Source organism: Syngnathus typhle, linkage group LG13 (genome assembly GCF_033458585.1).
Source record: "Syngnathus typhle isolate RoL2023-S1 ecotype Sweden linkage group LG13, RoL_Styp_1.0, whole genome shotgun sequence".
Classification (NCBI taxonomy): domain Eukaryota; kingdom Metazoa; phylum Chordata; class Actinopteri; order Syngnathiformes; family Syngnathidae; genus Syngnathus; species Syngnathus typhle.
The window spans coordinates 2508743-2524750 of NC_083750.1; the positions used below are offsets into that span (position 1 = coordinate 2508743).

The following is a 16008-nucleotide window of genomic DNA, read 5'->3' on the forward strand; positions in this document are numbered from 1 at the left end:
CCTCTCCAACAAATCACTAGTTATTTTCGAACTAATATTGGACAATAATTTGGATCTGCTCCTTCTCTGTGAAACATGGCAACAGCCCCTGGACTATTTTTCTCTCAACCAAGCCACTCCGTCTAACTACAGCTACATCGCCAAACCCCGAGGAGGGCGAGGAGGTGGTATTGCTGTCATCCATAAGCGGTCCCTATCAATCACTGAATTGGACCTTAACCTCCCATCCATTTAATCCTTTGAATATCTCGCTTTTTCCCTCCCCAACTCTACTACTGCTGTTCTTATCTACCGCCCCCCCAGTCACATCCGTCTTTTCTCTCTGAACTCTCTGAACTTCTCACCATCGTATCCTCAGTCTCCTATTCCCTCCTACTAATCGGTGACTTCAATATCCACATCGACCAGCCAACTGCTCCACTGACGTCTGACTTCATCTCCGTTCTGGACTGCTTTCATCTCACCCAGCACATCAACTTCCCCACCCACACCAAAGGCCACACTCTGGATATAGTATGCTCCTCCATTCCACTCACATCCAACCCCCGTCCTCTCACCTTTCCACTGTCAGATCATCTCTGCATCCTCTTCTCCGCCCCTCTACCCTCGCCTCATAAATCCACAAAGCGCACCATCTCCTACCGCAACATCAAGACTGTAAACCCAATCACGCTTTGCCAGCTCTTATCCTCTGCTCTTCCCTCTGACCCCACTTCTTCCTCCCCTGATGACCTTGCCACCACGCTCAACAACATCCTTTCTGACTCCCTTGATTCCCTAGCCCCCTGGAAAACCTCCTCTGTTACATTCACTAACTCTGCCCCTTGGTACACACCGGAACTCCGCACCATGAAACAAACTGGCCGTCAACTCGAACGCCTCTACAAAAGAACCCGCCTCACCGTCCATGCCAAAACCTTTAAACAACACATCTCCTCCTATCGTGATGCTCTTCTTGCTGCCAAATCTGCTTACTTCTCATCTCTCATTAATAACACCAACCGAAACCCCCGCATACTGTTCTCCACCATCAACAAATTGCTCCAGCCACCGGTCACTAAGCCACCCTCCTCACCCGCCCTCTGTAACTCCTTCCTTGTCAACTTTAACAACAAAATCGCCCAAATCAACAGTTCTCTGACCGACACCATCAATAACTCCTCCTCCCCTGCCCTCCTGCCCCCCCTTCCTGACCGCCCGCCCTTTCCCTCTCTCACTGCCTTCTCCCTTGTTGACTCCTCCACTATCCTAGACATCATTACCTCATCCAAGACAACCACCTGCTCTCTTGACCCTCTTCCAACGACCTTAACTAAGGCCTGCCTCCCTGTCCTCCTCCCCTACCTCACCACTCTTTTTAATCAGTCTTTATCCCTAGGCCACTTTCCCACTGTCTATAAACTTGCAGCCATCACCCCCATCCTCAAAAAGCCCACCTTAGACCCACTCAACCTCTCCAACTACCGTCCCATCTCCAACCTTTCATTCCTTTCCAAAGCCCTTGAACGCATTGTCTCCGCCCAACTCCACACCCATCTCCAGTCCAACAACCTCTATGAACCCTTCCAGTCCGGATTCCGCCCACTTCACAGCACTGAAACAGCTCTAGTTAAAGTCACCAACGATCTCCTCATTTCTGCAGACTCTGGTGCCCTCAACATCCTACTACTACTTGACCTTAGCGCAGCCTTTGACACTGTGAACCATTCCATCCTCCTCCAAAGGTTGCGCCAACTAGGTGTTGAGGGCACTGCACTCGACTGGCTCACCTCCTACCTCACCAACAGAAACCAGTTCATCTCTCTCTCCGGTCACACATCCATCCTCTCCCCAGTTACACAAGGGGTCCCCCAAGGCTCAGTTCTTGGCCCCCTCCTATTCATCTGTTACCTCTTTCCCCTTGGTACTGTCATCCGCAAACTCAATCTGGACTTCCACTGCTACGCTAATGACACCCAGATCTATATACGTACGACACCAACCAGTAACCCTTCCCTCACCCATCTTGAAACCTGCATCTCTACAATAAAAGCATGGCTGACCCACAACTTTCTCAAACTCAACAGTGACAAAACAGAGCTCCTCCTCATAGGCACTAAATCCTCCCTTAATAAAACTGGATCCATCACACTCACCAGTGACTCCTCAAACATCACTCCTTCCCCTCTGGCACGCAATCTTGGCGTTATTTTCGACCCCACACTGTCCTTTCAACCTCATGTTAGCTCAGTTGTCAAGACCTCCTACTTCCACCTCCGACGCATCGCTAAAATCCGGCACTGCCTTTCTCTCCCTGAATCTCTCATCCACGCCTTCATCTCATCCCGCCTTGACTACTGCAACTCCCTTCTCACTGGAATCACTGCTCACTCACTCCATAGACTTCAACTAGTCCAAAACTCTGCTGCCCGCCTCCTTACCCACACCCGGTCCCGTGAACACATCACTCCTGTTCTCCACTCTCTTCACTGGCTCCCCATGAACGAGCGTATCATCTTCAAGATACTCCTCCTCGCCTTCAAAGCCCTTCACCACCTGGCTCCCACTTACCTATCCGACCTGCTTGTCCCCTACTGCCCCAACCGTCCCCTCCGATCCTCCAATACTTCACGTCTGACAGTCCCAAAATCCAAACTCAAATCCTTCGGTGACAGAGCCTTCTCCTGCACATCACCCCGACTCTGAAACTCTCTCCCCCAGTCTGTCTGTGACTCACCCACACTCCCCATATTTAAGTCCTGTCTAAAAACTTACCTCTTCTCCCAAGCTTATGACCTCCCCTATCCATAACTGGTTTCCTCTTCTTAAGTTTATCCGATTGTTTCCTCCCCGATCATGTATGTCCTTGCCTTGTTCCCTGTAAGCGTCTTTGGGTTCTTGAAAAGCGCTCTACAAATCTAATGAATTATTATTATTATTATTACCTCTCAGATCATCTGTCTTGGTTGGTTTGATGAATTTTTGAAATTGCAGTGGCACAAATCATCTGCCAGGTGTATCTGTCGAGTACCAGTTTCAAGCTGCGTAGTGTTTGTTGGATCGCTTTAAAAGGTCCGTGGTGTAGTCCTTAAAGCGCCGCTTTTGCCCCCCAACAGAGCGCTTTGCACCTCTCAGTTGGCCGTAAAGAACTTGGCGGGGCAGACGGTGGTCAGGCATGCGGTGTCACGGAAGGAATGGAGCAGGGCGACCAAGTGCAGCTTGGACCAGTGTTTATTGAAGCAAACTCAAAAGACTCGGCAAACTGACATGTCTTACTAACAAAACCAACAACAGGACTGACCGACAAAGACATGAAACAAAAAGACATGAAGACATTAATGATCCGGCGGGGCATGAGGGGCAGACAGGATTTATATACACGACAGGTAACAAGAGGCAGGTGAGAATAATCAAACTAATCATGGGCACACAGGAGGAGAGGGGCGAGCACACAGACAGAAACATTGACAACAGACACGTAGTGGAACGGCTGGGGACGAGACGTGACATTGGGATGGTGTTTCCACTCCACCGAAGATGCTTCTTAGCCACGGCCGCGTCCATGCAGGTGGAGTTGGTGTTTTTGAAGATGTCTGTATAGGGGACTCGATCTTTCCAGGACAGGCCAAGGATCTTCTGTAGCCAACGGATGTGAAATGCCTCCAGCTTATTGATGTGTCGACGGTATGGGGTCCATTACTCCCCCCCATCGAGGAGAGTGGAGACACATACTGCGTTGTACACGGTAATCTTGGTGCTGCCCTTCCGGTCACGGTTTTCAAAAACTCTGCGGCGTAGGTGACCAAAGGATGATGAGGCTTTATTGATACGGGTGTGCAGTTCAGCATCAAGGGAGCAGCATGAGGACAAAGTGGAGCCAAGGTAAGAGAAGCAATCCACTGTGTTAAGTGGAATGCCATTTATATGGAATCTGGGGGGTGGGGAGGACATGACTTCATTTTTTTTTATGTTGACCTGGAGACCAAAGTATTTGCACAGGCTGGAAATGGTGTTGAGGGCGTGCTGCATAGAGTCTGGGCTGTGAGCTAATACAGCGCAGTCATCAGCATACTTACTGATGTTGGTCATAGATCCAACTTGGTCTTTTTGTGGGCCTGGAGCCGTCGGATGTTGAAGAGGCTCAGTGGCCTAGTGGTAGAGTGTTCGCCCTGAGACTGGAAGGTTGTGGGTTCAAACCCCGGCCGGGTCATACCAAAGACTATAAAAATGGGACCCATTGCCTCCCTGCTTGGCATTAAGGGTTGGACTTGGGGGGTTAGATCACCAAATGATTCCCGAGCGCGGCACCGCTGCTGCTCACTGCTCCCCTCTCCCCCAGGGGATGGCTCAAAATCACATGGGGATGGGTTAAATGCAGAGGACAAATTTCACCACACCCAGATGTGTGTGTGACAATCATTGGGACATTAACTTTTTTTATCTAGGTGGTACTCCACCTGGACACCATATTAATGACCCTTGCCACGATGGAAGAGGCACGTAATTGCAGAGAGGAGGATGTTAAAGAGCACTAGAGCCAGGACACAACCCTGCTTCACCCCGACATTCACCTTGAAGGGCTCTGACTGGAGCCCACCTGTGAGCACTCTGCTGGAGGATACTTAGAAACTTGGGTCGTACGCCTAGTTTGGAGAGGTGTTTCCACAGGAATTCACAGTTGATGGTGTTAAATGCTTCGCTGAGGTCGATGAAGGCTATTAGAGGTCCTTGTGATGTTCTCTGTTTTTCTCCATTAACTGTCTTAAGACAAAGATCATGTATGTGGTGAATCTAGTTTTCCGGAAGCCACACTGAATTTCCGAGATGTGCTCGACCAGCCGGCTGAGCATGATCTTCGCCACATATGTACGTACATACATAAGTACATAGGTATGTATGTACGTATTCATACATTCATACATACATACATACATACTCTATACATACAAACATACATAGGTACGTACGTACACACATCATATACATACGTATATTCATATGTACGTACATACGCACAAAATTAACACTAGCAAGTACATACTGTATTTGTCAGAATGCTAGACAAACAGACATCAGTTTGTTAGAAACTATATTTCAAAAACAATTGATTAAGCCAAATTAAATGCAGTGAACAGCATCAAAATTGACCTTTGATCGGAAGTATGAATATCAGAGGCACTTTCTTCTCATGTTTGGGTGAAAATCCTCTGACCACGCTTTGATGTTGCAGAGCTATAGAACAAACACAAGCAACAGACAAATAGGAAAATACAACACTAAGTGGTTTGCGAGCAAGATTAATGAAGCAAGATAAGTTGTTGCCATTAGAGCAGATCAAATAGAAACACAAGCATGAGGTTGTAAGATAATAAACATGTAAGCTATCTTTTTTAAATTAATATAATTTTTAATATGTGGGGAGTGAAAACTTTTATGTTCACTCATGATGACTTGATGGGCTCTGATCAAGTGGACGTGTTCTTCACAATGCCCTGAGCAGAACCACACGGCACAAACATTTTAGCAATTATTGTTTTACCTTTCAGATTGGAGCCACAAAAATAATATGAGAGCCATAGGAGAGATGATTTTTGAAGAGATCATTTTAATATTATTTTACTGTCAGGTCATAGAAAAAGTTTCAACACATAAGACTGCAAACTGTGCAGTAAAGCAACTGTAAAGTTAACAGCATATTTTCAATGCCTGCTAATAAAAGTGGTTATTTTTAATGTTAATGACTGCATTGTTGCTTCGAGTCTCACAGGAAAATGTAAAGTGGTTAAAACTTACTGAAGTGGTGATTTGGTAAAGATGATTCACTGTTTGTTGATATCGTTGGGTTTGATGCATTTTTCTGATTTCACTGTAGGCATTGTGTCCCTCATCTCTCTGGCTGTCCTCTCCTACGAGCGCTACAGCACCATGATGACCCCGACTGAAGCCGACTCCTCCAACTACTGTAAGATCTGCTTGGGCATCACCCTTTCGTGGGTTTATTCCCTCATCTGGACCCTGCCGCCACTTATTGGCTGGAGTCACTACGGTCCAGAAGGTCCCGGGACCACCTGCTCCGTGGACTGGAAAGCCAAGACGGCCAATAACATATCTTACATCATTTGTCTGTTCATCTTCTGCCTCATTGTGCCATTGATGGTGATCGTGTTCTGCTATGGAAAGCTGCTGTGCGCCATCAGACAGGTGAGTTCTAACAAGGGAAGGGGAAGGTTTGCTACATCAACACAATCATGTGAGCCTAAGTATAACATTTTCTTATGATAAGATGCACCCACATGTATAATTTTCATATACCCCCATAATCCTCATTTTAATACTACTACTACTACTACTACTACTATTGCTGCTGATAATAATAATAATAATAATAATAATAATAATAATACCACCACTACTACTACTATTACTACTACTACTACTACTACGACGACTACTACTACTACTACTACTACTACTAATAATAATAATACCGTTTTTTTCCATGTATAATGCGCCCCCATGTATAATACGCACCCTAAAAATGGCATGTTGATGCTGGAAAAAAGCCTGTACCCATGTATAATACGCACCCAAATTTTGACTCCTACTTAAGTCCGTGAACGTAAAATTATTTCAGAAAAAAGATCATCTTTGGGAACAACCGGATGTTATTCTGCCGGTCAGTATCACTGCGCATGCGCTAGCAACCTCAATAGCGAAGAAATGTTTCGGATTTGTGTAGGGTACATTGTGACAGCAAACGAGCAGGTGATCGAGCAAGCGTCTGATACGAGAGCATTGTGTTCGTATGGAGCGTGTTTGAAGTGAACAGCAGAGAAGAAAGCGCATCTGTAATGGCGGCCTCCGTATCATATCCGGATTTAAAAAAAAAAAAAAAATTTTTTTGTTTTTTGTACCCATGTATAATGCGCACCCCAGATTTTAGGACAATAAATTAGTTAAATTTTGCGCATTATACATGGAAAAAAACGGTAATAACTCTTGCTAGGAAATGTCAAACTTAAGTGACTCACAGGAAAGAACATGCTAACTGCCCTAGAACACAGAACAATTTGTACTATTGATGGGTTTGTACATTTACAATAAATATTTCCGAGCAGACTGCCCATGATGCCCATCTCGAAACTGCATTTGGAGGTAATCATTGTTAGCATTTCACATTGTCCAGACTATACTCAAGAAAATGTGGGTAGCCAGAACAAGTGCTATATAGTCCTTTCCCTCTCTAGGGAAAGCGCATAGACTCACACTCACACACATCCAAACAAAGTCCACTGTTTGCAACCAGTTCTAGAGCAAATTTTACAGGATTGCAGACTACTCCAACTGTGAGAGTCATGTCTGTCAAATCAACACAATGCGCATGTGTTTTTTTGCATCAGCACACTCTTGTCTTATCTGGCAGCAGCCTGCCATTGGTGTATGAATGTATGAATGGGTGAATGTGAGGCATTGTAAAGCGCTTTAGGCACCATGTGGTATAGATAAAAGCCACCATTTCCCATTTATCTTGTAAATTTCCTTGCAATCTAAGGCGTGATATTGAGACAGCAAAGTGGTGGAAAGAATGACAATCACTCTCGGCACAACACTGTGACCTTCCTTCAGTCAAGACAAGTGTGTAATTGTTTCTCTGATTAAATTGAAGTTGTTTCTTTGACAACTCTAAATTTTTGTCCATTTCAAAAATAATCATTTGTGTGTTGGAAGAAAGAACCAAAGTGAATAAATTGCATTTTATTTTATTTGGTGCTGTGTTATTTGAAGGTGACGGGTGCTGTCATTTGCGACATATTAAAGGGAAGGTGCCAACGAAATGTGGAAAGTTCAAATCCCTCATTTGATAATGGGGCACTCAAGTAAACAGTCCGCATGGGGGTGATTCATATTTAATTTGGGCCTTGAGATTGATGAGAAAACAAGAATTTGGGAAGTATTTGACTTCTTTGAGTTCTCCTCACATGTAAGAAATAAAACCATCAACATATAAACAGAAAAGTCAAATGTTTAGGGATCATTCTTATTTTGTTACGGAAACCAGTAACTGCTAATTTACGCCAGTAAAACTGATTTAAAAAGATTTAAAACATCATGTTTGAATCATCAGGTTGAAAAGGAGCAAAAAATAGTTGGTAAATAATTTAGGTCCTGTCCCCCAAACCTGCGGTCTGAATGATGCAACTCACAAATCCTTGTGATTTTTAGCAATTCACTCATGCTTTAAATTTTGCCAACATCCTTTAGGCTATGTGACACAGTTAGAAATGGGGCGGGAGGGTCGAGGGGGAATGAAGATATCAAGAGAAAGTGTAGCAGCCAGAGAGATGAAAGAGAAGCGGATGGCTGTGCTGGTATGGGAATCCCCTTCAAAGTGCCGGGCCCGAGTTTCAAATGTAGTGACCTTGTATCAGTCAGTGGTAAATTCATTCGCCACAAGCATTTTTTAGTCTCAGACCATTTGCTAATGCTAATTCAAGATTCAAGAGTTTTTATTCGTTTTTTATTATTTGAGCGTGCCAAACAAGGAATTTGACTTCGGTAAATCACACCCTCTGTTCAACATTTAGGTGACTAACAACACTCAGGACGTGAAAAATGGCAGATTTCTCAAACATCCCCTGATCTTAAACTCCTAAAAGGGCAAGGAAAAACTCAAAACTCCAGCTAGGGGAAATGAGAAACCTTGAGAAGAGACCACAGATGGGAAGGTCCCTTATCCAGGATGACCAGGCTGCAATGGATGAAGACAGGACACATAGTACAAACAGTGTAGACAAATTCAAAAAAGGTGTGGAGAACAGGATGTTATTGCACAGTAATGACTCTGAGACTCTAAGAGTGGTGTGAGTTAATCAGCGCAACAGCCTGGGGGAAGAAGCTGTCTCTGTGTCTGCTGGTTTTGGCGTACCGAGCTCTATAACACCGTCCAGAAGGGAGTACCGTTTTTTTCCGTGTATAGTGCGCAAAATTTAACTAATTTATTGTCCTAAAATCTGGGGTGCGTATTATACATGGGTACAAAAAAAAAATATTTTTTTTTTTTTTAAATTTTTTTTTTTTTTTTTTTTTTTTTTTTTAAAGAAAGTCATGGTACAACAAAACCAACAACAGGACTGACCGACAAAGTCGTGGAACAAAAAGACAGGGTGACAGTACCAAAGACAGGAACAGAATGACAGTAACACATGCAATGATCCAACGGTGAGCGAGGGGCAGACAGGACTTAAATACAAGACACGTTACATCGATTGAGGTGACACAGGAAGAGAGGGGCGACGCGAACAGAAACTATGGCAACCTAGACACATAGCAAAACTGGGGACGAGACATGACAAATCTCCCCCGAAATAAAACTCACCTTTCTTCTTGTTTGTTGTCAATCGCGCATCACATTCAGCCATCGTGCCCAACACACTTAGTCAAAAAAATCCATAATTGACGACACATCGTTTGATGCGATGGTGCAATCCTTGATGGTGTGTTATTGTCAAATATTGTTTGTTTTTAATCTCCATCGCGGACCGGACGTCATACGGAGGCCGCCATTACAGATGCGCAGAACGTATGCGCAAGACACGGTCAGCTATATTAAGAGCGAGATATGTTTTCTTCCTATTAGTTTCAATTCACAGTTTAATTAGCAGTTTCAATCAGCAAATAACAAAATGCGTATTACAGGTAATATTTTATTTCACAACACTTTGCCTTGTTCCTTTCGTCTCTGCTGTTCATTTCAAACACGCTCCATACGACCGCAATGCTCTTGTATCAGACGCTCGCTCGATCACCTGCTAGTTTGCTGTCTGTCACAATGTACCCTACACAAATCCAAAACATTTGTTGTGGCTCCGAGTCACGACGAGGGGCAAGTTTTGGTTTCCAAGGGTGTTTTTATTCCTCTTCAACGTCTCTCCCATACAGAGCCGCCTCTTTCCCGTGCGCGCACGCAGCGCGGTGGTGCCTTTACGGGCAGTCGGAGAAATCAACGCCAACAAAAAAAATTACATCCAGCCTAGTTAAGACCATACCAAAGACTTTAAAAATGGGACCCATTGCCTCCCTGCGTGTGTGACGATCATTGGGACTTAAAAAAAAAAAAAAAAAAAATTAAATTTTTTTTTTTAAAAAAATCATAAAAATTGGGTGCGTATTATACATGGGTACAAGCTTTTTTCCAGCATCAGCATGCCACTCTTAGGGTGCGTACTATACATGGGGGCGCACTATACACGGAAAAAAACGGTACATTTCCCAATAGCCAATTCCCATCAAATAACCACGTTTCTGTAATAGCAGATTTGTTTATGTGATCATCCATCACACTAATTATCGATATCCATTTCTGCTGCCGAGGCTCCTCATGCTCCTCACTACACTGACTCTGTATAAATGCAGGAATTCAACCTTAACACACACTACATACACAATCATAGCAGAATTAAAAAATATATGTTAGAGTGGTGCTCACTCTAACTTATTTTGCAAGAACCACTCGGAGACAAGTTAGTCGTTTTAGACACCTGCAGGCGAGAGTTCACTCGTCGCTGTGCTTACAGCGATGGTCGAATGAAGTCTGACTCTCGCTTCCCACAAGAGCATCTTTATTAAGAGAAAAAGGGTGGGGGTGACAGTGGACTGAATAAACAAGTTAAAGCTGTTGACCTCTAGATTAGCAGAGCAGGGGATGTTTTACGACATTGTGTAGGATGGGACAAGCTAAGTTATTTATTACCGGTTACATACATTCCAACATAATCGTAGATCAAGATAGTTTGGAAAACCCTGACACATCCCTCCTTTTTTATCATATGATTATGTGAACCCGATCAACCAAACACAAGGAAGAAAATATAAAGAAGAATAGTAAAAATAATAAAAACAATAACAAAAAAGATCAATAAAAAACTGAGACGACAGCGGACGGGTCGGGGAACGTGTAGGGTGAAACACGACAAAAACAACAACCAATGATAGCAACAACTTCCAGTGAAGATGAGGTTTTCTCTCAATACTCCAGTTCAAACTTATTGTGTGATCTAAAAACCTGCTGGCCGATGTTAATATGCAGGAAAAGTCTCACACGGTCCCTCTGCCTTAGGCGACCAGAATGCTATCAATAAAAAATATAAATAAAGCCACGATCCGTTCCGAATGAAGTAGGTCCCGTCCAATGGTACAGCCATGTTGGCAGGAGAGCCCTTACGCCTTGAAATGGCTCTCCCATCCTGGCACACAGCGGTGATGTCCAAAGTTCCCATCCAGTTCCCTCCTGGAGAGCAGTTGTCGTGAATGCATTCGTGGGTCTTGTTTTCTTGGATGAAACACGTGTAGTCCATTCCAGGTAGCGTCCTGGTTTAGGCCACTTGTGGCATCTGTCGTCCTCCAACAGTCACATTGGGATTAATCCAAAAGAGTTTGATCACAGATTCATTCCTGCGAGTCTAGGGTGGTAGGGGTAGCGTCACTGACTGTGACAGCACAGTGTTGATATCCAACTCCTCCCATGGATGCCATACATTTCGCTTCAGTGACATTCATTGCTTTGGCCTCCAAGTGAACTTGTGTGGAGCAAGGGGAGTTTTTGAACACACACATAACATCCCACCTGTGTGTGCGCTCTCACAGTGACCTTCACATACCGGTACCAAGCGTTGGTTTCGTATCGGTTTCTGGGGTCTCATGACCAGTCCTCAAAGTTCTCATCGTGTGACCATCGTTTTCCACGGTCAACATTATCACTTGGTCTGTTCAGATGTGTCCATGGACCATAGCATGCTCCAACCACAACGCAGCAGAGGATCCACCTGTCATGTGGAGCCCCGTTGCTACTAAGATGACAGGAACACCGAGACATACCCCCGCCTAGCGGAGTTGGGATCGTCGTTCGCAGACTTTGCCACCGCCCCGAAATGAGGGGTCCAGCACTCCTTGTAGCTTGCAGTGGCTAAGGTGAATCCAGCTGGGTCGTTCAGCGATCTTCACTGCGGTGGGGGTAGTCAGCAAGACTTGGAATGGTCCCTCCCACCATGGCTGGCCCAGTTCTTTCCTTTGATGACCCTGATGTAGACCCAGTCTCCTGGATTGATGGGGTTGTCGACCTGTGAGGAGGAAAGATCAGGCGGCAGTAAATTTGCATTGGACATATCTTTCAGGTTGAAGGACCTGATCATATAATCTGCCAAGGACTGTTCTTCATCTGCCCTTTGCAACTCTTGTAGTCAATTGTAATGCCCTTTTTAACGAGGCAGATAGGAGTGTTTGAAAGAAGAGTTTGAGCACTTCCTAATGATTCCTCCTAACCAAAGACCGTTCATGACAGGGGCTTTCCCATTTATTGCCTCCTGTCTTAAAGGAGATTCCCTTATCCATGCCGTCTTCTTCCTAACACGTCCGCACCCACACAGGTTGTGCACATAAACGCACACACACCGAGCGCGCACCCAAGGCTCAGACGACAACAGCCTGACACAATTTTACAGAGATTACGCACGAACACAGAACACAGACAAAGGGATTCTACACATCTCTCATGTAGCTTCTTTTGACAGAACCTCCTATTGGTAACTGCATAGCGGACTGTTTATCATATAATCCCTTACTCAATTCCCTTGCTTCTACTTTTCCATGTCGGTGCAGTCGTAAGTGACCCCGATTGCAGTCAGTCTTGTTAACTGTCGCCTCGTGCGACTCCTATGCATGATTGTGTGAAAGTCAAAAATTGAACGTATCCAACTGTCTGATCACCCAAACTCCACTGTGGTGCAACGAACTTACTATTTTATTGACATTGAGCAACCTAGCTTCCTCTTGACTGAATTCACTTTAGTCCAAATGTCCTATTCTAAAATTTATATACGTAACTCGACCTCTACTTCTTAAGCCTGACGAGCCAAAATATCAGATGTCGCTCTTGCTTCCTACCGTTTTAGCCTATTTGTCCTATCCAAATCTCAGTCTCCGATTATGATGCTTTTCTCTGTAGCTTTACGCATTATTTAATTATTATTATTATTATTTTAACAAATCTCCTCAGTTCTGTCAAACTCAGTGCACAATGAAGCTCCTGTCCACTTTGACCCAAGCCCCACCAGGTTTAGCCACGCCACAGCAAGGAGTGCGATTTGGCCGTCGGCCACTTCATGTCCATGTGTCTTCTGCTGCAAGTTGGTGTTCTTTTGTTGTTACTTCAGAGCCAACCCATCCATCACTCTCGAATGAGTCCATTGTTCAAATGAGTCCATTTTCAACATTGTGAGTTCCTCCGCTTCTCACTGTCTTTTCTCGTCCCCGAGGATGTCGTCTTTCCTCCGGAGTGTACTTGCCCCCCTCCAAGCACAACAGTCTTTCTTTGTCCTCGCCAAAGGTCAAAGGTGCCTCAAAGCCAGGCACCGTTTTGTAGACGTCCACGGCTGCAGGCAGAGTCTCGGGATCGAGTTTCAGGGATCCTGGCACTGAGAGTGACAGACTGGGACATTGTAACCAAATGTAGCTGCTGCCATTAATTCGCTAGTAACGTTTGTTTACCAAACTTCAAATTCTCCTAGTAACAGCAATCTCGTCTTTATATTGTAAGTTCTGTAACTCATCCTATTTCTGAGCTACGTTTCGTCTATAGTTCAAATTTAACGGGACAGTACATTGTGTCTTCAGTAACATTATTCAAAATTAACTCAGAGGTCTGCGTTCCACATCTAGCCCTGATCTACGTCTTGATCTCTCAAACCTTATTACCTGTGTCATGCTTGCTCAAAAATGTTACTTAGAATATGGTGCTGTGAATTTCCAATCTCCCTGACCAAATTGGATCCCGCTTCTTAGCTCTTCTTTCTCATGCTCCTATTAGCCTGCAATTGTTCAAATCAAAAATGTTATTTTCTTTTAACTGTCTTTCTATTGAACCTCTAAATCTCTCGTTTTGTGAACCTATCTACACCAGGAAGGGTCTTAAAGAAAGGACCAACAGATTACTCCCAATATCTCCTCATTATTTATGAGTTAGCCTCCCTTTCCTCACTCGGGTGCATATCTTGTCAGTTGTTAATGGAAACCAGATGTCTCGTGCCAATGAGATCATGGACCAAGGCCCAAACAATCCCGCACAAACCTGACCCGAAACATGACCCGGTCACACTTAAGCTTACTAGTGAGATATACATTGCATGATACCAGAATAGAAATTTACCACAGTATGACACCAAATGTATTAGAAAATCCATATGTCGTAAAGTGTTGTATTATTATCTTCCACTATCTCTTCTACTCACTCCCTCCTTCTGAGGCTTGGCAGCGCCCATGCCACACCTTGACAAGCTGTTTGGGAGAATGTGTTCTTTACTACATATGATTCCATCATTTAATTTGACTTTCTTTCCAAAATGCTTCTCAATTTCCCAGTTCACACATCTTCTGCATGTGTTACTGGTTCTCCAGTTTTTTCTCTAGTTAATCATTAATCCAAAAGCTACGTTTTTCATTTTAGCATTTAACTTACTCAAAATCACTCTTTCAGCAAAGTCGCTCTACTAAGTTTTCATAGTAGTCGCCAACAACTTCAACCATTCAACCTGTATTTTCTTTTCATTCAGGGAATCATTCATCAATGCTCATTTACATCTCACACACAGTTTCCAAAAAGGAGTCTTTCCATCACATTGGTCCCAATTTATCCAAGCTCACCACACAACACTCATATACAACTCAACTCAAGGTTCCTGATAGAACAATCCACCAATCCAAAAAAAACTCAACTCATAAAAACTACTGGCAAATTAATCTGAATTTTTCTTTGTTTTTAGATTTAACAAACTCAATTTCTCAGATTTAGCTCGCATATAGCAGTTTGTATAATTTTATAACACCATCAATCAATTATTCCTATTAAATGTAGCATTGCAATGTTTAGAATTCACAATTTTGCTTCTTCCAATTCCTGAAAGCATGTTCTGTCGTTTTTTTTTCAAATTTCTCATGAGGGCTCGACACTTAACATGCACTAGTGTGGATCAATTTCTGCTCGCAAACACATTTCTCTCTTTTCCTCTCATTTTTATCTTTCCAGATTGTTTCTGTTCTGCGGTGCAAATTGAATAGACCACAGTCTAGCAAATTTCTTTACACTAAAAGTTTAACCAATCTTCATCATTTTAACACACATGCACAGCTCTCGTGCGCGAAAGATAGATCCCAGCACCAATGATTTGTCACAGGCTGGCCAATTCCTGTGGTCGATCATGAGCTGGTCCCTCCCACGCACACGAGGACAGTACATTCAAATTTTTTATTTATCTTCTAGAACAGGGGTGGGCAAACTACGGCCCGCGGGCCACATCCGGCCCACGGGACCATTTAATCCGGCCCGCCAACCCTGAACAAATTGTATTATTAAACTTTTTTTTTTTGGTCATTTTGCCTGCAATGACTGCGTCTTCCCAGTAGATGGCGAAGCGCTCGCCTGCGCATTTACTACCGGAAGCCGTGTCAGAAAGCTCGGTGCACACTCACAAGTGCGTGTACGTGCTCAGTAGTACGGACTTGGCGCACTCTCGCTCTATTCGTATCAGTCCCGAATTTAGAGCGTGGGCTTTGATGACAGCATTCTTATAATTCGTGTGCTGAGCTTTCAGATGCAGTTTTGCGCTAAAGCCACCCACAAACCTTCCCCTGAAATGCTTCCATTAAAATGAGTCGCCCAAGGAAAAGCAAGGTGGACACAGTGCCGAGCGTTTAAAAGAGAGTGGCCAATTTGGCTCGACGTACGCGACCTGACGTTCAGCCACATGAACGTCAACATCAACCCGTCACAGATCGAGGTAAACGGACCAACACCTCGGCTCTTGCCTAAGAATTGCCACAACAAATTTTACTCCAGACTATGACGCACTAGCAAACTTTAACAAAAAAGACAGCGGTGTCTACAAGCCTACTGGAACCGACAAAAAGATTATAAGGAAGGAACACAAGAACTTTGAGAGACTGCTCATATGTGTCAGAGAGATTCTGCTCTGACAACTG

The 16008-nt window shown here is 44.1% G+C and overlaps 1 protein-coding gene across 6 annotated transcripts in view; it reads left to right on the top strand.

Moving 5' to 3' along the window:
- Positions 1-16008, top strand: part of LOC133165482 (opsin-3-like) — a 76227-nt gene that overhangs the window by 15461 nt on the left and 44758 nt on the right. For all 6 annotated transcript variants that reach the window (XR_009717606.1, XM_061295164.1, XM_061295166.1 and 3 more), the window contains exon 2: positions 5852-6180. Coding sequence is in view for 5 of the 6 variants with exons in the window: in XM_061295164.1 (XP_061151148.1) it covers positions 5852-6180 (329 nt within the window). In the remaining variant the exon portion in view is untranslated. The remainder of the gene's footprint in view (positions 1-5851; positions 6181-16008) is intronic.